The 20144-nt window shown below is 67.8% G+C and overlaps 3 protein-coding genes across 6 annotated transcripts; all 3 read left to right on the top strand.

Annotated features, from left to right (window-relative positions):
* The first annotated feature begins 958 nt into the window (after positions 1–958).
* On the top strand, positions 959–5005 carry BLVRB (biliverdin reductase B). Its single transcript, XM_038172064.2, has 5 exons — positions 959–1119; positions 2380–2544; positions 3227–3316; positions 3419–3550; positions 4760–5005. Exons 1-5 carry the CDS (start codon positions 1038–1040, stop codon positions 4924–4926), a joined length of 636 nt encoding a protein of 211 aa, XP_038027992.1. The 5' UTR covers positions 959–1037; the 3' UTR covers positions 4927–5005.
* A 6682-nt stretch (positions 5006–11687) lies between these two features.
* Positions 11688–15429, top strand: TIMM50 (translocase of inner mitochondrial membrane 50). 4 transcript variants are annotated; one of them, XM_038172061.2, is made up of 11 exons: positions 11969–12144; positions 12477–12666; positions 12784–12815; positions 13343–13364; positions 13580–13638; positions 14120–14239; positions 14328–14432; positions 14537–14635; positions 14720–14876; positions 14961–15067; positions 15166–15429. In XM_038172061.2, exons 6-11 carry the CDS (start codon positions 14120–14122, stop codon positions 15268–15270), a joined length of 693 nt encoding a protein of 230 aa, XP_038027989.2. In that variant the 5' UTR covers positions 11969–12144; positions 12477–12666; positions 12784–12815; positions 13343–13364; positions 13580–13638; the 3' UTR covers positions 15271–15429. The 4 variants fall into 4 exon arrangements, with proteins under 4 accessions (XP_071886033.1, XP_071886034.1, XP_071886035.1 ...); XM_072029933.1 differs by lacking the exon at positions 12784–12815 and having other exon boundaries at positions 11962–12144; XM_072029934.1 differs by lacking the exon at positions 13580–13638 and having other exon boundaries at positions 11962–12144.
* A 1620-nt stretch (positions 15430–17049) lies between these two features.
* Positions 17050–19685, top strand: LOC113841033 (uncharacterized). Its single transcript, XM_072029967.1, has 3 exons — positions 17050–17070; positions 18318–18579; positions 19021–19685. The coding sequence occupies exons 1-3, from the start codon at positions 17050–17052 to the stop codon at positions 19482–19484; spliced, it is 747 nt and encodes a 248-aa protein (XP_071886068.1). The 3' UTR covers positions 19485–19685.
* The last annotated feature ends 459 nt before the right edge of the window (positions 19686–20144 follow it).

Genomic DNA, 20144 nt, shown 5'->3' with positions numbered 1-20144 from the left:
CAGGTGCATGCACCAAGGGTGCACAAAGCAAGGCCGTGCACACTGGGGGTGCACGAGTAGGGGGTGCACAAACCATGGCCATGAAAACTGGGGGTGCATGAACAGGAGCGTGCAAACTGGGGGTGCACGCACCAAGGGTGCACAGACTGGGGTTGCACAAACCGGGGGTGCATGCACCAGGGGTGCACAAAGCAAGGCCCTGCAAACTGGGGGGGGGGGGGGGGGGCACAAACAGGGGGGCACGGATGCGGACGTGCAGACTGGGGATTCAGGCACCAGAGGTGCACGAACTGGGGGTGCACGAACGGATTTGTACAAAGCAGGGGTGCACAGCCCGGGGTGCATGCACCAGGGTTGCACAGGCTGGGGTCACGCAAACCAGGGTTGCACAGGCCTGGGGTGCACAAACGAGGGCCGTGCAAAGCAGGGGGGGGCACAAATGGTGTCATGCAAAGCAGGGTGCATATGCTGGGGGTGCACGGACAGGGGGTGCACGGAGCAGGGCCCGGGCTGGGGCTGTGCAACCTGGGGGTGCGTGCACCGGGGGTGCACAAACTGGAGAAGTGCAAGCAGGGATGCATGCAGCAGGGGAGTCGTGCAAACTGGGGGGTGCATGCACTGGGGTTGTGCAACTGGGGGGGGTGCATGCACTGGGGGGGGTCGCGCAATATGGGGGTGCACACATCAGGGCGGTGCAAACTGGGGGTGCACGGAATGGAGTCACGCAACCTGGGGGTGCACGCAGCAGGGTGGTGCAAAGCAGGGGTGTGTGAAACGGAGTCGTGCAAAGTGGGGGTGCACGCAGCGGGGGGTACACAACCGGGGGGTGCATGCACCGGGGGGGGGGTCGTGCAAACTGGGGGTGCACGGAGCAGGGCTCGGTGCATAACCCCCAGTTTGCCCCCCCCCCCCCCCCCCCCCCGGCTCCTCCGGCCCCCGGGGCGGGGCCGTTGCTCCGTGGCCGCCCCCCGGGGGTGGAGCGAGGCGCGGGGGGGAGAGGGGGGGCCCCGAGGGGTGGTGGCGACCCCAGGGCCACCATGGCCACCTGCAGGAACATCGCCATCTTCGGGGCCACCGGCAGGACCGGGCTGGCCACCCTGAGCCAGGCTCTGGATGGCGGTAAGGGGGGGGGGGGGCAGCACCCATGGGTGGCGCCCCCAGCCCCCCCCTTGCCCCCCTTCCGGATCGGGACGGGGACGTTGGGGACGGGGCCACTGGGGACATGGGACGGGTGATAATGGGGTCGGGGGGTCCTGGCTGTGGGCTGTGTGGGGCAGCCGGAGCCCATATGGGGTGTATAGGGCCTGTATGGGGCAGTTAGGGGCTGTATGGGGCAGCTAGGGGCTGTATGGGGCAGTTAGGGACAGTATGGGGCAGTTAGGGGCTGTATGGGGCAGCTAGGGGCTGTATGGGGCAGTTAGGGACAGTATGGGGCAGTTAGGGGCTGTATGGGGCAGCTAGGGGCTGTATGGGGCAGTTAGGGACAGTATGGGGCAGTTAGGGGCTGTATGGGGCAGCTAGGGGCTGTATGGGGTAGTTAGGGACTGTATGGGGCAGTTAGGGACAGTATGGGGCAGTTAGGGGCTGTATGGGGCAGATAGGGGCTGTATGGGGCAGTTAGGGGCTGTATGGGGCAGCGAGGGGCTGTATGGGGCAGACAGGGGCTGTATGGGGCAGCTAGGGGCTGTATGGGGTAGTTAGGGACTGCGTGGGGCAGTTAGGGACAGTATGGGGTAGTTAGGGGCTGCATAGGGTAGTTAGGGGCTGTATGGGGCAGATCGGGACTGTATGGGGCAGATAGGGACTGTATGGGGCAGTTAGGGGCTGTATGGGTCAGATAGGGACTGTATGGGGCAATTAGGGGCTGTATGGGGCAGACAGGGGCTTTATGAGACACTTAGGGGCTGTATGGGACGGGTAGAGCCTGTATGGGGTAGAAGCTGCCCATGCAGTGGGGACAGGGGGAGCCTCTGTGGGGCGGACGGAGCCTGTGTGGGGCAGATAGAGCCTGTATGGGACAGGTGGGGCTGATATGGGGCAGACGGAGCCGATATGGGGTGGACAGAGCCAATATGGGGCAGCTGGAGCCGATATGGGGCTGCCAGAGCTGATACGGGGCAGCCGGAGCCGTTATGGGGCCAACACAGCTCACCCGGGGCCAATACAGCCCCTATAGGGCACGTGGAGCCCCTGTGGGGCAGACGCTGCCGCTATAGGGCGGGAGGACCCTATAGGGCTCCCACGCAGCCCCCCAGCCCCATTCCCCCCCTATTTCCCCCCAATTTCCCCCGGAATAGGCTTACGGGGCCGCAGCGGCGGTGCTGAGTCACGCCCCGAAATGCTGAGTCACGGCCCTATTGTCACCTCCCCCCCCCCCAGGGTACGCGGTGACCGTGCTGGTGCGGGACCCCGGGCGCCTGCCCCAACAGGGCCCCCCCCCAGCGCGGGTGGTGGTGGGCGACGTCCTGGAGCCCCCCGCCGTGGCCGAGGCCGTGCGGGGTCAGGACGCCGTCCTCATCATCCTCGGCACCCGCAACGACCTGGGTATGGGACCCCCCCTGTGTCCCCCCCACCCCCGTGTCCCCCATGTCCCCGAGCCGGATGAGGACCCCCCCCCTCCCGTGTCCCCGTTCTCCTGGGGGGGTCCCTGTCCCTGCACCCCTATTGCCCAAGGACCCCCAACCCCGTGTCCCCATTACCCCAAGGACCCCCCCCCAGTGTCCCCATGTCCCCACGGACCCCGTTCCTGTGTCCCCAGTGCCCCAAGGACCCCAGCCCTGTGTCCCCATTGCCCCCCCATGTCCCCATTACCCCCCTATGTCCCCATTGTCCCCAAATGTCCCCGTTGTCCCCAAACGTCCCCATTGCCCCCTGCCTCCCCGTTGCCCCCGTGTCCCCATCACCCTCCTTCGTCCCCATTATCCCCACCTGTCCCCGTGTGCCCCTATGCCCCCCCCGTGCCCTCATCCCCCCCCGTGTCCCCATTGTCCCCCGTGTCCCCATTCCCTCCCTGTGTCCCCATTATCCTCCATGTCCCCATTGTCCCCACCTGCCCCCGTGTGCCCCTTTTGCCCCCCCCCGTCCCCATCGCCCCCACGCGTCCCCGTCACCACCCCTTACCCCCCCACACACTGCACCACAGCCCCCCCGGACCCTCCCCCACCACCCTCGTGCCCCTCCCCGCGTGTCCCCACCCCCCCATATTGTCACCCTGTCCCCCCCCCAGGCCCCACCACCGTCATGTCCGAGGGCACCAAGAACATCGTGGCCGCCATGAAGGCCCACGGCGTGCGCAAGGTGGTGGCCTGCCTGTCCGGTGAGCGCCACCCCCCCCCCCCCCCCCCCCGATGCGTCCCCTCCCCCTTGGGGACACCCCTCCCTCATCGTCCCTTCGTGTCCCCGTGTCCCCACCCCGTAGCCTTCCTGCTGTGGGACCTCCAGAAGGTGCCACCGCGGCTGCTGCCGGTGACCGAGGACCACGTCCGCATGCACCGGGTGCTGCAGGACTCGGGGCTGGACTGCGTGGCCGTGATGCCACCGCACATCGCCGGTGCGTGGGGACACCTGGGGACACCTGGGGACACGGGGTGGGGGGGGACGAGGGGATGATTTGGGTCTCAACATGTCATGGTGGGGCCACCATCACGGAGACAAACGGCCAGGTGGGTGGCACCAAGGCGGCGCGGGTGGGTGGTGACACCGTCGTGGTGGCGGTGGGTGGTGGCGTTGGGTGTCCCCAACCCTACGTGGGGATGCCACCATCTGGGTGACATTGGGTGATCCAATGACACTGGGTGGTGTCATGGAGCCATTGGATGTCCCCAACCCTACATGGGGATGCCACCATCTTGGTGACGTTGGGTGGTGGCATGTAGGGTTGGGGACACCCCTACATGGAGATGCCACCGACTCAATGACATCGGGTGATGGGACTGCGCCATTGGGTGTCCCCAACCCCATGTGCCGGTGCCACCGTCTTGGTGACATTGGGTGGTGGCATGGAGCCATTGGGTGTCCCCAACTCTACATGAAGACGCCACCAACCCAACGATGTTGGGTGGTGTCATGGAACTCTTGGGTGTCCCCAACCCTACATGACAAAGCCACCATTTGGGTGACATTGGGTGGTCCAATGACACTGGGTGGTGGCATGGAGCCGTTGGGTGTCCCCAACCCTACACGGAGATGCCACCATCTTGGTGACATTGGGTGGTGTCATGGAGCCATTGGGTGTCCCCAACCCTACACGGAGATGCCACCATCTTGGTGATATTGGGTAGTGTCATGGAGCCATTGGGTGTCCCCAACCCTACACGGAGATGCCACCATCTTGGTGACATTGGGTGGTGTCATGGAGCCATTGGGTGTCCCCATCCCTACACGGGGATGCCACCATCTTGCTGACATTGGGTGGTGTCATGGAGTTACTGGGTGTCCCCAACTCTACATGAAGATGCCACCAACCCAACGATGTTGGGTGGTGTCATGGAACTCTTGGGTGTCCCCAACCCTACATGACAAAGCCACCATTTGGGTGACATTGGGTGGTCCAATGACACTGGGTGGTGGCATGGAGCCGTTGGGTGTCCCCAACCCTATGTGGGGATGCCACCATCTTGGTGACATTGGGTGGTGTCACGGAGCCACTGGGTGCCCCCCACCCCCCTGTACCACCACCGGGGTGACGCTACCCGAGGGCGCACTCGGTGGTGGCGGCGGTGGCACCACGGCTCCACGGCGTGTCCCTGTCCCCACGCAGACGACCAGCCGCTGACCGGGGACTACGCCGTGTCCGTGGGGGCCACCGCGGGGGGCTCCCGCGTCATCTCCAAGCACGACCTCGGCCACTTCATGCTCCGCTGCCTCCACACCTCGGAGTACGACGGGAAGGGCGTCTACGTCTGCGGCCACTACCCCAAGGCCTAGGGGACGGGGGGAGGGACGCGGTGCCCCCCCCCCAACCCCCTCACCCCGGTGACAATAAAGGGTCGCTGGTTTGCGCCTTCGGGGTCTCGGCCCTCTCGTGGAGGGGGCGCTTGGAGCCGGGGGTGGGGGTCCCGAGGGGATGGGGAGGGTGGCAGTGGGGTGGGGGGGGGGTTCTGTAGGGCTGGGGGGGTCCCCTAGGGCTGGGGGGGGTCCTATAGGGCTGGGGGGGGTCCCATAGGGCTATAGGGCCAGGGGGTGTCCTATAGGGCTGGGGGAGGTTGCTGTAGGGCTGGGGGTGGGGTCCTGTAGGGCTATAGGGCTGGGGAGGGGGGGGTCCCATAGGGCTTGGGGGGTTTCCTGTAGGGCTGGGAGGGGGGGTTCTATAGGGCTGGGGGGTATCTGTAGGACTGCGAAGGGTCCTATAGGGCCCCCCCCCGCCGTGAATCGCCCCATTCTTGGCCCCCCCCCTCGACGCCACCCCCATGCGGGAAGTGCTGAGTCAGCACCGGGGGGGGGGGGGGGGGGGGGGGGGGCTGGGGGTGTTGGGGGGGTCCTGGGGTGCTGGGAGGGGGGAGTCTGGAGGTTATGGGGTGCTGGTGATGCTGGGGGGGGGTCCTATGGGGCTGGGGGGTTCCTGGGGTGCTGGGGGGTCCGGGGGGGTTCTTGGGTGCTGGGGGGTCCCCATAGTGCCAGGGGAGGGGGGGTCCTTCCACCCTGCCCCCCCCAACCCAACCCCTTGCCCCCCATTTCCAGTGGTGCCCCCCCACCCTCCAGAGCCCATTTTTGGGGTCCCTTCCCCACCCTGGGGCTTTCCCCTGCTTGTGCCCCCCCCACCAATCCCAACCCCCCCCCTCACCCCCCCCACCCCCCCCCGAGCCTTTTGAGCCCGTGCCAGCCTCTGCAGGGCCGGGTGCCACCGGCCCCCGCGCCCGGGGCCACCAATGGCCACCCGCAGCCCCCAGCGCCCGGCCCCCAGCCCCCGGCCCCTTTTCCCCTACGTCCCCCCGCCTGCGGGGCCAGCACCGGGCGGGCACGGACACGGGACGGAGGTAAGGGCCTGTCCCTGTGTCCCCATACCCCCATGTCCCCATTGCCTTGTGTCCCCTTGTCCCCCAATACCCCTCTCCCCCTGTCCCCATATCCCACTGACCCCATATCCCCATGTCCCTGTGTCCCCTTGTCCCCATATCCCCATGTCCCCCTTTCCCTTTATCCCCTTATCCCCCTGTCCCCATATTCCCATGGCCACATATACCCCTATCCCCGTGTCCCCGTGTGCCCCCTGTCCCTGTGTCCCCACGTCCCCATATCCCCCATCCTTGTGTCCCCCATGTCCCCCTGTCCCCACATCCCCCCCATCCCCATGTCCCCCCGTCCCCATATCCCCCTGTCCCCATATCCCCCTGTCCCTATATCCCCGTGTCCCCCATGTCCCTATATCCCCACTCCCTGGGTCCCTATGTCCCAGTGTCCCCCACATCCCCCCCATGTCCCCATATCCCCGTGTCCCCATTGCATTGGGGGGGGGGGGTGATGCATACGGGGCCGTGCTGGCTGCAGGGAGGGTGGCACCGAGGAGGGGGGGGACGTGATGTGGGGGTGCTGGCGTACACCCCGCGCACCCGTGCACCCCTTGCACCCCGTGCACCCGTGCTCCCACCCCTCTGTGAGTTGCACGCCTTTGCACCCGCGCACCCCTGCATTTGCACACTCGTGCCTCTTTGCACCCATGCAGCTGCACGCCTGTGCACGGCGTAACTGTGCACTCGTGCATCTTTGTGCGCATGCAGCCGTGCACCCGTGCACTTGTGCATCCGTGCACCCACGCACCCTTTGCACCAATGCATTTGTGCACCCGAGCACCGTGCAACCATGCACCTGCTGCAGCTTTGCACCCGTGCAACTGTGCACCCATGCATCCGTACACCCTTGCACTGGTGCACCAGAACACCCAGGTACCCCTTGCACCCGTGCACCCATGCATCTGGGCACGCTTGCAGCCATGCACCTGTGCACCCATGCATTGTGCACCCTTGCAACTATGCACCCATGCATCTGGGCACGCTTGCACCAGCGCACTAAAACACCCAGGCGCCCCCTGCACCCGTGCACCCATGCATCTGGGCACGCTTGCAGCCATGCACCTGTGCACCCATGCATTGCACGCTCATGCACCCATGCATTTACGCACCCTTGCACCCATGCAACCATGCACCCACGCATTTGTGCACCCTTGAACCCGTGCACCCATGCACCGGGGCGCCCATGCAACCACTGCACCAATGCACCCGTGCACCCTTTGCACCCACGTATCTGTGCACCAGTGCGCCCTTGCACCTGATAAAGCTGCAAATTGCACGTGCAATGGAGCGAGGGCCTGTTTTTTTTTGGGGGGGGGGCACACTGGCATGTGCCCCCCCCCCCCCTCCCCAGTCCTGCGTGGGTGCCACCCCCATGGGGTTTGTGCTGAGCACCCCGAATGCTCGGCATTCCCCGGGCCGGGGGGGGGGGCGCGAGGCTGGGGACAAAGGGCTCGCTGTCCCCATGGGCACGGGGGTGGCACCTTGCGGGGGGGGGGGACACATTTTAGGGCGCGTCCCGCCGCGGGAATGCCAGCAATGAGCTGTGGCCTTTGGTGGCGTGGGAAGGAAATGTCACCCTGTCACCCTGCTGTCCCCAGGGGACAGGGACGGGGCTGGAGCGGCTGCAGGTTCTTTTGGGGGGAATCAGAGAGGTTTTGGGGTGCCGGGGGGGGGGGCTGGGGAGAGGCACGGGGGGGTCTCCGTGGAGGGTGATGGGGATGTGCCCCCCACACCCGCTGGAAGGGGGTGATTTGGGGAGAGGGTGCTATGGGGGGCTTGAAATTGGGGGGGGGTAAAATTGGGGGGCTGCAATTGGGGTCTGTAATGGGGGGGCTCAGTAGGGGGGGTGTGCAATGGGGGGGTTCAATAGGGGGGCTTCAAGGTGGGGCCTGCACTGGGGGGGGGGCTGCGCTGGGGGTTGCCTCGCAAGAGGGTCCATTGGGGGGCTCAGGCGGTGTCTCTGCCCCGTCCCCTGCAGCCCCCCCCCCCCGTGGTGACGCTGGTGACACCCCCGGGCACCGCTGAAGCCCCCCCCCGGGCACCATGGAGCCCCCCGGCCAGCGGAGAGGTGAGGAGGGAGAAAGGGGGGGAGGAAGAAGAGGAAGAGGAGGCCAGAGGGGGATGGAGGACGGGGAGGGAGGACGTCGGCGCTCGGACGCTGAACCTGGGCGCCCCCCACCCTTGGGTGCCCCCCCCCACCCCCCGGCGCTGTCCCCCCAGGAGCTGCTGGAGGTGGTGGTGGAGGCCGGTGCCGGTGACATCCTCCTGGCTGGTGGCCGCGACGGCATCTACGTCCGCGAGGCTCACCGCGGCTCCGGCCTCCGCCAAGGTCAGCCCCCCCCCATTATCATTGGCGCCCCCCACCCCAAAAAGCCCCCCTCACCCCCCCCCCCACCCGTAGGTGACCGGCTGCTGAGCGCCCGCGTCTTCTTCGAGGACGTGCGGTGCGAGGACGCGGCGCGGGTGCTGCGCTGCGCCCAGCCCTGCCGCGTCTCCTTCTGCCTCAAGCGCCCCGGGCCGGGGGGGCGCGGACCCCCCGGGACCACCACAGCCCCCCCCCAGGGCAAGGAACCCAAGGCCAAGGTGGCCAAGCTGGTGGGTGACGGGGATTGGGGGAGGAGGGGGGGGGGGGAGGGTGGCGTTGGGAGCGTGGGGTGCTCGTGGGTGGCACCGGGGACGTGGGGCACCCATGGGTGGTGCTGGGGGCATGGGGCACCCATAGGTGGCTACAGGGACATGGGGCACCCATGGGTGGCACCGGGGACATGGAGCACCCATGGGTGGCACTGGGGACATGGGGTGCTTGTGGGTGGCACTGGGGTACCCATGGGTGGCACTGAGGACATGGGGTGCTCGTGGGTGGCACTGGGGACATGGGACACCCATGGGTGACACAGGGTGCCCATGGGTGGCACTGGGGGCATGGGGCACCCATGGGTGGTGCTGGGGGCATGGGACACCCATAGGTGGCTACAGGGATGTGGGGCACCCATGGGCGGCACTGGGTGCCCATGGGTGGCACTGGGGGCATGGGGTGCTTGTGGGTGGCACTGGAGTACTCATGGGTGGCACTGGGGACATGGGACACCCATGGGTGGCACTGGGGACGTGAGACACCCATGGGTGGCACTGGGGATATGGGGTGCTCGTGGGTGGCACCGGGGACATGGGGCACCCATGGGTGGCACTGGGTGCCCATGGGTGGCACTGGGGGTGTGGGGTGCTCGTGGGTGGCACTGGGGTATCCATGGGTGGCACTGGGGATATGGGGTGCTTGTGGGTGGCACCGGGGACATGGGGCACCCATGGGTGGTGCTGGGGACATGGGGCACCCATAGGTGGCTACAGGGACGTGGGGCACCCGTGGGTGGCACTGGGGGCGTAGGGTGCTCATGGGTGACACAAGGGACATGGGACACCCACGGCTGTCACCAGGAACAAGGGGACACCCATGGGTGCCACCACCTCCCGCTGGCCATCCCCACGCCCCCCCCCCCAGCCCCAACCCCCCCCACGCTTTCTGTCCCCCCCCCAGAACCTCCTGAGCCTGGCGCCCCTCAAGAAGAAGCCCCCCCGTCGCCCCCCGTGGACGTGGAGCTGGCCCTGCCCAAGCTGGCCCTGCTGCCCCCCGGGGGGGGGCAGGCACCGAGCCCCCCCCCGCCACCCCCTCGCCCCCCCGCGCGGTGCCCGAAGCCCCCCGGCCGCAGCGGGTGACGGTGAGGGAGGAGGCGGCGGCGCTGGAGGTGGCACTGCCGGGGACCCTCACCGAGCCCGGGGGGGGACACCAGAGGCGGGGGGGGCCCCCGCTTGCCCGCCGTGGAGGTGGCGGTCCCCAAAGTGGGGGTGCCCAAAGTGGGGGTCCCCAAGGTGGCGGTCCCCAAGGTGGGGCTGGGCGCCCCCCCACCCAAGGAGGTGACCCCAGTGGCACCAGTGGCACCAGTGCTGGCCATCTCCGTCCCCAAGGTCGAGGTGGGTTTGGCGCTGCCCAAAGCCGGCGCCCAAGGGAAATTGCCCAAATTGGGCCTTTCTTGCCCCAAAACGCCCGCCGAGGGCGGCGAAGGGCCCAAAATGCCCGGCCTGGAGGTGGCCGCCCCTGCGGTGGCCCTGGAGGTGGCTTTGGGGAGCGGGGGGGACGCGGGCGTCCCCGAGGCCAAACCCCCCAAATTGGCCCCCCCCAAAGTGAAGGGGGGCAAATTGCCCCCCCCCGGGGGCTGGGAGCTGGGGGGGTGGCGGTGGGGGGGGGCGAGGCTGCCCCAATTCGGGGCTCGACCCCCGACATCCGCAGCGGGGGGGTCCCCAAAGCGAGGCCGGCGGGGCGGGGGGCAGCGCCGAGAGCTTGCTGGGGGGGGGGCCCAAAAATTGGGCTGGGGGGGGGCTGGGGGTCTCCATCCCCGCCGTGGGCTTTTCGGAAGGGGGGAGGCCGCGGGGGGGGGGAGGCTGAGGAGGGGGCGAGGAAGAGGCCGGCGTTGAAGGTGCCCGAGCTGGAGCTGGCGGCCCCGGGGGGGCTCGGGGGGGGCAAAGAAGCAGCCGGGGGGGGGGGAGAGGAGTGGGGGTGGCCAAGCCCCCCAAATCCCCCCCCCCCACGGCGGGGGGGGGAAGGCGCGGAGGCGAGGCTGAGGATGGGCAGCGTGAGGAAGGCCGTGCTGGTGCTGGTGAAGGGCAAAGCCGGGGGGGGGGGCGAGGAAAACGGGGGGTGGGGGGGCCCGTTTGGGGCTTTTCTAAACCCAAAACGGAGCCCGAGGCACCCCCCCGGCGCTGGGTGCCCAAGGTGGGCTTCTCGGTGGGGGGGGGGCAGCAGCAGCTCCCCCAAAAGCAGCCTAAAGTGCGGCTGCCCCGCCTGGAGCTCGCCCCCCCCCAGTGCCCCCCGAGCTGGCCGGGGGGGCCGTGGAGGGGCTGGGGGCAGGGGGGGACACCCCAAGTTCCAGCTGCCCCAGCTGGAGCTCAGCCCCCCGCCCGCTGCCCCCCCCCCCAGGGGAGGAGGAGGAGGAGAAGGTGAACCGGTGAGGAAGAAGCGGCGCCATCGGCCCATTTGGGGGGGGGCGTTAACCCCACTCTCCCCCCCCCCACCGAAGATCCTAATTGAGCTTTTGGGTGTTCTTTTTTCCCCCCTTTTCACCCCAATTTTAATCCCCCCCCCAAGTTTCTCCGCTAACACGGCCCCCGGCTTTTGCCCCCCCCCCCCCAAAAAAAAAAAAAACAAAACCCTTGGTGCTGGAATAAAGGTGGGCGCCAGGAGCCGGCTCTGTTATGGGGTTGCTTTTGGGGTCGGGCTTCCGCGAGCCATATGGGACAGCCCCCCCCCGGTGCCCCGGGTGTCCCCCCCGTGCTCCGTGTCCCCCCGAGCCCCATGTCAGGGGTTTTGGGGTCCCAGGTGCCCCACGTCCCAATGTCCCCCACGTCCCCATTAACCCCACATCACGGGTTTTGGGGTCCCAGGTGCTCCATGTCCCCATTAACCGCATTATCTCCAGGACCCCCACATCACGGGTTTGGGGTCCCTGCTGCCCCACGTCCCAATGTCCCCCACGTCCCCATTAACCCCACATCACGGGGTTTCGGGTCCCAGGTGCTCCATGTCCCCATGTGCCCCATGTCCCCGGTTTTGGGGTCCCAGCAGCCTCACTGGGCCACTGGGACTGGGATACTGGGACTGAGATACTGAATACTGGGATGGGGGGGGGGGGGGTTACTGGGATGGAGGGGGAGGCTACTGGGACGAAAGGGAGGAGGGGACTGGGGCTGGGGGGGCCGTACTGGGACCATGGGGGCCGTACTGGGACGGGGGGGGCGGGGTACTGGGAGCGAGCGCCGGGCACTAGGACCGCGCGCCCACCCTGCTCCCCACCCACGTCCCGCCCCCTTCCCCGCCCCCCTCTCCCCATTGGCTCTTCCGCCTCGCCCTCTTTTCCTATTGGCCGCCGGCTTGATGGGCGGTGCTCGAAGGCGGGGCCGCGCCTGCGCGCTGCCCTCGGGCCTGCGGGAAGATGGCGGCGGCCGGGCGGGCGGCGGTGGCGTGCGGGGCCCGCGCCGCTCTCGGGGCCCGCCGGGGCCGGGCCGGGGCCTTCAGGGCCGCCTCCGGACCGGGAGCGGCACCGGGACCGCGGAGCTGCTGCAGGAGCGGCTGCGGCGGCACCAGGTGGGGGCTTGGGGGGGGGCCGGGGACCGGGGTGGGGCTCCCAGTGTCCCGGGGGGGGGTTCCCGGTTCACCGGGGGTCTCCCGGTTCCCATTTCCCCATTACCGGGGGGGTCCCGGTCCCTTTGGGGGGGGGGCTCCCGGTTACCGGGGGGCTCCCAGCGTCCTGGGGGGGGGGTCCCGGTTCACCGGGGGTCTCTCGGTTTCTATTTCCCTATTACTGGGGTGTGGGGGGGCTCTCCCGTTCCCCCCCCTCCCTCCCTCCCTCACCGTTCCCCCCCCCCCTTTTAATTAATTAATTATTTATTTATTTATTAATTTATTTATTTTTCCAGGCAGCGGCTGCGCCCCCCCCGGGCCCCCTCCCCCCGGGTGCCCCCCCCCGGCCCGGTTCCCAGCAGCAGCAGGAGGAGGAGGAGGAGGAGGAGCGGCGGCGGCAGCGGCTGGCGGGGGCTCGGCGCCTGGCCCTGCGCCTGGGGGGGCTGCTGGGGGCCGGCACCGGCCTGGCCATCGTCTACGTCTTCGGTGAGACCCCCCCCCGGGACCCCCCCCCCCCCAAAAAAAAAAACAACAAAAAAAACACAAAAAAACCGGTACCGGGACCCCCTCCCCCTCACGCCCCCTTCTCTCCCCTCCCCGCAGGCAGCAACGCCGTGGACGAGCACGGGGCCAAGGTGAGGGCCCCCCCAGGACCCCCCCCCCGGACTCCCCCATCCCCATTTCCCCCCCCTCCCCCTCAGGACCCCCCCCCCCCGAGCCCCCTTCCTACCCTCAGCAAACCCGCGCCCTCACTGCCCCCTTTTGTTGCTCTTTTTACCCCATTTCAGAGACTCCGCCCCATGTGGGGGGGGGGGGCAGGACTTGGTGCCCGCCCCCCCCAAGCCTCTTTTTTTTTTTTTTTTTTCACAAATTCCCTTTTTTTATGATTGTTCGGGGCTTTTGATGTCCCCAGGGGGCGGAGGTGACAACGGCCCCCCGCTGGGGACATCAAGGGGCTTTCAGGAAGCTCCCCCCCCCCCACCCCCCCCCCCAAACAAAAAAAAACCCTCACCCAGCTGCAAATTGCCCCCGTGCCCCCCCCCTTGAGGTGTCCCCCCCCCCTTCCTGCTGCCCCCAACCCCTTTTTATGGGGTTCCCCTCTTTTTATGGGGTCACCCCCCCATATTACCTCTCGCCCCCCCCCCCCCTTTATTTTTTGCAGGTCCCTGACGAGTTCGATGGAGGTGAGTGACCCCCCCCCCCGGGGGGGGGACGGAGGTGTCCCTGGGGCCATTTGTCACCTCCCCACGCCCTTTTATAAGGTTCTTCACACCCCCCGTGGAATTTTGGCGCTTTTGGGGTTTTTCCCATGCAGAAAAGGAATTTAAGGGGGGGGGGGCATTGCTGGGGGGCGCACAGGGCCCCCAAATGGCTCTCGCCCCCCCCTTTTTCCCCGCAGACCCCGTGGGCATCCAGCAGCTGCGCCGGACCTACAAATACTTCAAGGACTACCGACAGGTTTTTTTTTTGGGGGGGAGGGATTTTTGCCCAATTTCCTGCCATTTCGCTTTGTTTCGGGGCTGTTTGTCTCCCGCAGGGGTGGGGGGGGCACCCCTGAGTGCCCCCCCCCCATGAGATTTGTCCCCGTTTTGGGGTCCCCTTTCGAGAGGCTCTGACGTCATTTTGGGGCGTTGGGTGTCGGTTTTGAGGTCCCTTTCCCCCCCCAGTAATTGGGGGCTCCCCCTGTTCGCCCCCAATAATTGGAGCCCCCCCCGATAATTTGGGCCCGCCCCCGATAATTTGCCCCCCCATCCCCCTAATAATTTGCCCCCCCCCCCCCCAGTTTGAGGGCTGTCCCCGTCCCCCATTTGAGGGGCTCCTCTCCCCAATTCGAGCCTTCCCCGCCCCCCTAATTCCAGGGGGGGCTCTCCCCAAGTTGGGGGGGGGGCTCCCCCTCTATTTGAGGGGGGGCTCTCACCCCTAACCCCCCCCCCCCCAGATGATCATTGAGCCCACCAGCCCCAAGCTGCTGCCGGACCCCCTGCGCGAGCCCTACTACCAGCCCCCCTACACCCTCGTCATCGAGCTCACCGACGTCCTGCTGCACCCCGAGTGGTCGGTGAGTGCCCCCCCCGGGCCCTGCGTGTCCCCCCCCTCGCTGTCACCCCCTCCAGGTGCCATTTTTATGTCCCCCCCCCCCCCCTCAGCTCGTCACCGGCTGGCGTTTCAAGAAGCGCCCGGGCATCGAGAGCCTCCTGCAGCAGCTCGCCCCCCTCTACGAGATCGTCGTCTTCACCTCCGAAACGGGCATGGTCAGCGCCCCCCCCCCGCCACGGGGAGGCCCCCCCCTTGTCAAAAAAGGTGGCGGACCCCAAAAAACCTCTTTTTTTCGCCCCCCCCCCCCCCCCCCACCCAGACCGCCTTCCCCCTCATCGACAGCATCGACCCGCACGGCTTCGTCTCCTACCGGCTCTTCCGCGACGCCACGCGCTACATGGACGGGCACCACGTCAAGGTTTGGGAAGGGGGGGGGGGGGGGAGAGATTTTGGGGACCTGGGGTGGGGGGGGGGGTTTGAGCTCCTTGTCCCCCCCCCCCAGGACATCTCGTGCCTCAACAGAGACCCCGCCAAGGTGGTGGTGGTGGATTGCCGCCGGGAAGCTTTCTGCCTGCAGCCCTACAACGGGCTGGCGCTGCGCCGCTGGGACGGCAGCTCCGACGACCGCTCCCTCTATGACCTGGCCGCCTTCCTTAAAAGTGAGCAAAAAGCCCCGAACCGCCCCAAAAAAACCCCTTCCTTAGCTCCTCACCCCCCCCCCCCTTTTTTTTTTTCCCCCCCAGCCATCGCGCTGAGCGGGGTGGAGGACGTGCGCGCGGTGCTGGAGAACTACGCGCTGGAGGACGACCCCCTGGCTGCCTTCAAGCGGCGCCGCTCGCAGCTCGAGGAGGTCGGGGCTTTTTTGGGGACGTTTGCCGGGTTTTTGGGAGGGGGGGGGGGGGCTCCAAAAAAAAAAGGGTTTTAACGGCTTTTGGGGTCTCGTTACAGGAGGAGCAGCAGCGGCTGGCGGAGCTGGCGCAGGGCAAGAAGCCCCCGGGGCTCTTCCTGGGCACCCTCGCCCGGCGCCTCTGGCCCCACTCCAAGCAGCAGTGACGCCCCCGACCCCCCCCTCGTGTCCCCGACCCCCCCACGTTGTCGCCGACTCCCCCCTATTGTCACTGACCCCCCCCGACGCGTCCCCAGCTTTTATTTTTATTTTTTTGGGGGGTTGGTTGCATCCCGCAAGGGAGGGAAATAAAAGGAGTTGGCGGAGGTGGGGGCGCTGCGTGGTGATTTTTTTTGGGGGGGGGAACACACAGCGGGGGTCCCCTCCCCTTGTTTGGGGTTTTTATGCAGGGGGGGGGGATTGTGTCCCTCCAGTTTGGGGTCTTTATGGGGGGACAGGGGACTGTGTCCCCCCCGCTTTGGGGTCTTTATGGGGGGGGGGTCTGTGTCCCTAAAATTTGGGGTCTTGGGGAGGGGGGCAGAGGGTTGCATCCCCCCGATTTGGGATCTTTATTGGGGGGGGCGGTGTCCCCAGGATTTGGGGTCTTTGGGGGTGGTGGTAGGGAGCTGTGCCCCCCCCCCTTTTGGGGGTGGGCTTTGGGAGGGGGTTGGGCTTTGGGGTCTTTATGGGGTGCTCCCCCCCCTTTTGGGGGTGGGCTTTGCGGTCTTGCCTGGGGGGTGCGTGGATGGTAGGGGGCTGTGCCCCCCCCCCCATTTGGGGGGTGGGCTTTGGGGCGGGCTCTCCCCTGGCCCTTCCCTCCCCAAGGAATTCCTGGGGGCAGGGGGGGGTCGGGCTCAGACCCTGCTGAGCCTCGGGACCACCAGGTTGGGACCCCCCCCCCAGCACCAGGCCATGGCCCCGCTGCTCCTGGCTGCCCTCCTGGCACTGCTCTGCCCCCCCCCGGTGAGAGGGGCCGGGGGGGGGCTCTTCAGGAGGCTCTCAGTGGATTTATTTTTTTTTTTGGGGGGGGGGGAGGGTCCTGGGGGGTGTTTTGGGGGTCTTTGCCCTCAAAGTTTGCACTGGAGGGTCTTTGGGGGGGGGGTTGGAAGAGTTGTGCCGGGGGGGGGGTTCGTATTTGGGGTGTTAGGGGGGTGTAATTGGGGACATGGGGGGGCTTTTGGGGTGCTGGGGGGTGGATTTGGGGGAGCTTGGGGGTGTGTTTGGGGTGCTGGGGGGGTGTAATTGGTGACATGGGGGGGCTCTGGGGTCCTGGGGGGCATATTGGTGGTGCCGGGGGGGCTTTCAGGGAGCTGGGGGGGCTTTTGGGGTGCTGGGGGTTGGATTTGGGGACCTGGGGGGTGGATTTGGGGACCGGTGGGGGGCTTTTGGGGTGCTGGGAGGGGGCAAATCCCCAAATCCCAATGGGTGTTTTGGGTTTTGCTGGGGGAGGGGGCGGCTCTGGGATGTTTGGTGCTCCCCAAGGGGGGGGCGGGGGGGGCATTGGGGTCTTACCCGGGGTCCTCGATGCCCCCCCCCCCCACGCAGGTGCAGCCCGGGGGGGTGCTGGAGCTGCGGGTGCTGTCGGCACGGGGGGGCCCGGGGGGGCCGTGCGGGGGCCCCCCCTCCTGCCGCCTCGTCTTTCGCCTCTGCTTGCGCCCCCCCGGGGGGATCGGCTGCAGCCTGGGGATCACTCACAGCCCCCCCGGGCCCCCCCCCAGCCCGGGTGCCCCCCGCCTGCTCCGCTTGCCCTTCGCCTTCCCCTGGCCGGTGAGGACCCCCCCGTGCCCCCCCCCACCCATGGAGCCGAGACCTTGGCTCCCTGCAAATACCCCCCCCAATCTGGTCCCTAGGACCCCATAGATTTGACCCCCCCCCGCCCCATTTTTTGCCTCCCCCCCCCCCCGAGCAGGGCACCGTGTCCCTTGTGGTCGAATCCTGGCGGCTGGATGAGGCCAAAGGGCCTGGGGGTGAGTGGGGGGGGGCAGAGGGTGCTGGGGGGGAGCCATGGGGTGCTGGGGGGGGGCACAGACCCTATTGATTTTATTTGGGGGGGGGGACACAAGGATTTGGGGGGGGGGAGGTGGGAGTTTGGATGTTGTAAATAGGCATTTGGGATGGGGGGGGGAACAGAGGAGAAAAAAATAATAATTGGGGATTGGGGGGGTCCATAGGGTGCTGGGGGGGGCACAGACCCTATTGATTTTATTTGGGGGGGGGGGACACAAGGATTTGGGGGGAGGTGGGAGTTTGGGTGTTATAAATGGGAATTTGGGTTGGGGGGGGCAAGCAGAAGAGAAAATGTTCAAATTTGGGATTGCGGGGGGGAGTCCATAGGATGCCCTGGGGGCACAGACCTTATTGATTTTATTTGGGGGGGGGGGACACACAAAGATTTGGGGGGGGGGGAGGTGGGAGTTTGGATGTTGCAAATGGGCATTTGGGGAGGGGGGCAAGCAGAGGAGAAAAAGTCTGTTTTTTTTTTGGGGGGGGGGCAGACCTTTTTTTTTTTTTTTTTTTTTTTTTTTGGGGGGGGGGGGTCTGACGGCTCGCACAGCTCCCCAGGGCCGGCTGCTGGGCCGAGCGGTGGCAAGGCAGCGCCTGGTGCCGGGGGGGCCGTGGCGGGGGGGGGCAGGGGGGGGGCTGCGCTTCGGCACCCGCCTGCGCTGCCGCACCCCCGCCCGTGGCCCCCGCTGCCTCCCCCCGTGCCCCTCGGCCGCCCCCTGCCCCCGCCGCTGCCCCCCCTTCCCCGCTGCCTGCCGCCGCCCCCCCCCACCCCAGCACCGCCGCTGCTGGCCCCCCCGCTGCTGCCCCCCCCGGGAGTGCCCAGAGCCCCCCCCCTCCTCCCCGGCATCCCCCGACGCCTGTCCCCAGGCTGGGGGGTGCAGGGGAGACGGCCAGGGCTGTGCCCCCCCCGGTGCCAACAGCACGGTGAGTGACACCTTGGGGGCCCCCCCCTTCCGCCTTGGGGACCCCCCCCCGGGTCACCTTTGGGACCCCTTTGGGACCCCCCCGTACCACCTCTGGGACTTCCCTTGGGACCCCCCCGGGTCACCTCTGGGACCCCCTTGGGACCCCCTTGTGCCACCTTCAGGCCCCCCCCCCTCCCTATGTCACCTTTGGGACCCCCCCCTCTGCCACCTCCACATGGGCTTTTAGGCCTCCGTGCCCCCCCCGGGGATGCTTTCGGTGACCCCCCCCCCACACCCCCCACCAGGTCTTTAGGAGCGACCTGGGGGGGCCGCGCTGTGACCCCCCCGCCCTGGGGCGCCCCCCGTCCCCGAGAGCCCCCCCCGAAGCGGAGCCGGTGCCGGAGGCGTCGCCGTCGCCCTGCGCCCTTGGGCCCTGCTTTAACGGGGGGGCCTGCGCCCCCGCGCCCCCCCCCGGCACCGGCTACAGCTGCCGCTGCCCCCCCGGCTTCCACGGCTCCAACTGCGAGCGCCGAACCGACCGCTGCGCCGACAGCATCTGCCAGAACGGTGAGGGGGGGGGAGGCCCACTGGGACCCCCCCCTGCTGGGACCCCCTGGGTGCCCCCCCCCTCCCCGCTGGGACCCTCCTGCTGGGACCCTCCCCAGTGTGACCCCTCCACTGGGACTCCCCCTGGGTGCCCCCCCCCCACTGTGATCCCTCCCAGTGTGCCCCCTCCCACCCCAAGTCCCTCTTTCTGCCCCCCCCATGCCCATCTCTCACCCCCCAAGCCCCCTTTCCACCCCCCCCAGACCCCCTCTCTTCCGCCCCAGACCCCCTTTCTCCCCCCCACAACCCCCTTGCCCTCCCAACCCCCCTCTCTCCCCTCCCACCCCCCCCCAAACCCTCCCCAACCAACACCTCCCCACACTCCCCTCCATCCCCGACCCCCATCTCTTCCCCCCCCCCCCCCACCTCCCCCCCAGTATCCCCATAACCCCTCACCCGCAGGCGGCCACTGCCTGGACCTGGGGGGCCGCAGCGTGCTCTGCAGGTGCCGCCCGGGCTTTTCGGGCCCCCGCTGCGAGCACAACGTGGACGACTGCAGCCCCAACCCCTGCGCCAACGGCGGCACCTGCGTGGACGGCGCCAACGCCTTCACCTGCTCCTGCACCCTGGGCTACGCCGGCGCCCGCTGCCGCCTGCGGGCCGACGCCTGCGCCTCGGGCCCCTGCCTGCACGGTGCCACCTGCTACACCCACTTCTCCGGCCACGTCTGCGCCTGCCCCCCCGGCTTCATGGGCCCCCGCTGCGAGGAAGAGGTCGGGGGACCCCCCCCGGCCTCTCCTCGCCGCCAGGCCCCGGCGCCTTTGGCCATCGCCTGCGCCCTCCCCGTCGCCCTCCTGGGGCCTGGGCTGGGTTTGGTGCTGGCGGCCCGCGGGTGGAGGAGGCGGGCGGGGGGGGGGGAGAGGTGAGAGTGAGGGGTACGGGGGGGGTGTGGGGCAGCTGGGGGGCACGGGGGGACAAGGGGGAAGCTGGGGGTCCTGGGGGGATGAGTTGGGGCACATGGCTGATGTGTTTTTTCTCACCAGCAGCCGAACACTGGAGCCGGGGGGGGGTCCTGGGGTGAGCCCCCCAGGGACAGAGCAGCCTCTGCCACCCCGGGCCTCGGCCACACAGGTGAGGATGAGGACCCTGCGCTCGGAGCGTAACTGCCCCTTCCTCGTCCTCCTCTTCTTCTTCTTTAACCCTCCCGGCACCTTCCAGGTCTGAGGCAGCGGTGATGGACCCCACAAGACACCAGAGAGGACTTTGGAGAAGGAGGGGAGGGTTTTTTTTCTTGCTGGTACTGGGACGTCTGAGTCCCAATCCTGTTTGAGCCCTGATATTGTGACGTTTGTTTCCCAATACCGAGAGTTTGTGACCTGATCCTGGGACACTTGTGCCCCGATACGAGGGCGTTTGTGTCCCAATACCAGGACATTTGCGCCCTGATATCAGGATGTTTGTGCCCTGATACCAAGACTTTGTGCCCCAATACTGGGATGTTTGTGCCCCAATATCGGGATGTTTTTGTCCCGATACCGAGAGCTTGTTCCCCGATATCATGACGTTTGTGCCCTGATATCATGACG

This window comes from Anas platyrhynchos, chromosome 33, assembly GCF_047663525.1.
Source record: "Anas platyrhynchos isolate ZD024472 breed Pekin duck chromosome 33, IASCAAS_PekinDuck_T2T, whole genome shotgun sequence".
NCBI lineage: Eukaryota > Metazoa > Chordata > Aves > Anseriformes > Anatidae > Anas > Anas platyrhynchos.
Note: the sequence above shows the minus strand (reverse complement) of the source record. Positions and strands in the feature narration are given on the sequence as shown.

Bases quoted from the DNA above. Each gene is read 5' to 3' on its own strand.
- TIMM50 (XM_072029932.1), top strand. From the start codon at position 11,703: ATGGAGGGGGAGGCTACTGGGACGAAAGGGAGGAGGGGACTGGGGCTG. The intron at 12,667-13,342 runs GTGAGACCCCCC...TATTTTTTGCAG, and splicing joins GGCCATCGTCTACGTCTTCG to GTCCCTGACGAGTTCGATGG. The intron at 13,365-14,119 runs GTGAGTGACCCC...CCCCCCCCCCAG, and splicing joins CCCTGACGAGTTCGATGGAG to ATGATCATTGAGCCCACCAG.
- LOC113841033 (XM_072029967.1), top strand. From the start codon at position 17,050: ATGAGGCCAAAGGGCCTGGGG. The intron at 17,071-18,317 runs GTGAGTGGGGGG...ACCCCCCACCAG, and splicing joins TGAGGCCAAAGGGCCTGGGG to GTCTTTAGGAGCGACCTGGG. The intron at 18,580-19,020 runs GTGAGGGGGGGG...CCTCACCCGCAG, and splicing joins CGACAGCATCTGCCAGAACG to GCGGCCACTGCCTGGACCTG.
- BLVRB (XM_038172064.2), top strand. From the start codon at position 1,038: ATGGCCACCTGCAGGAACATCGCCATCTTCGGGGCCACCGGCAGGACC. The intron at 1,120-2,379 runs GTAAGGGGGGGG...CCCCCCCCCCAG, and splicing joins GAGCCAGGCTCTGGATGGCG to GGTACGCGGTGACCGTGCTG. The intron at 3,551-4,759 runs GTGCGTGGGGAC...GTCCCCACGCAG, and splicing joins GATGCCACCGCACATCGCCG to ACGACCAGCCGCTGACCGGG.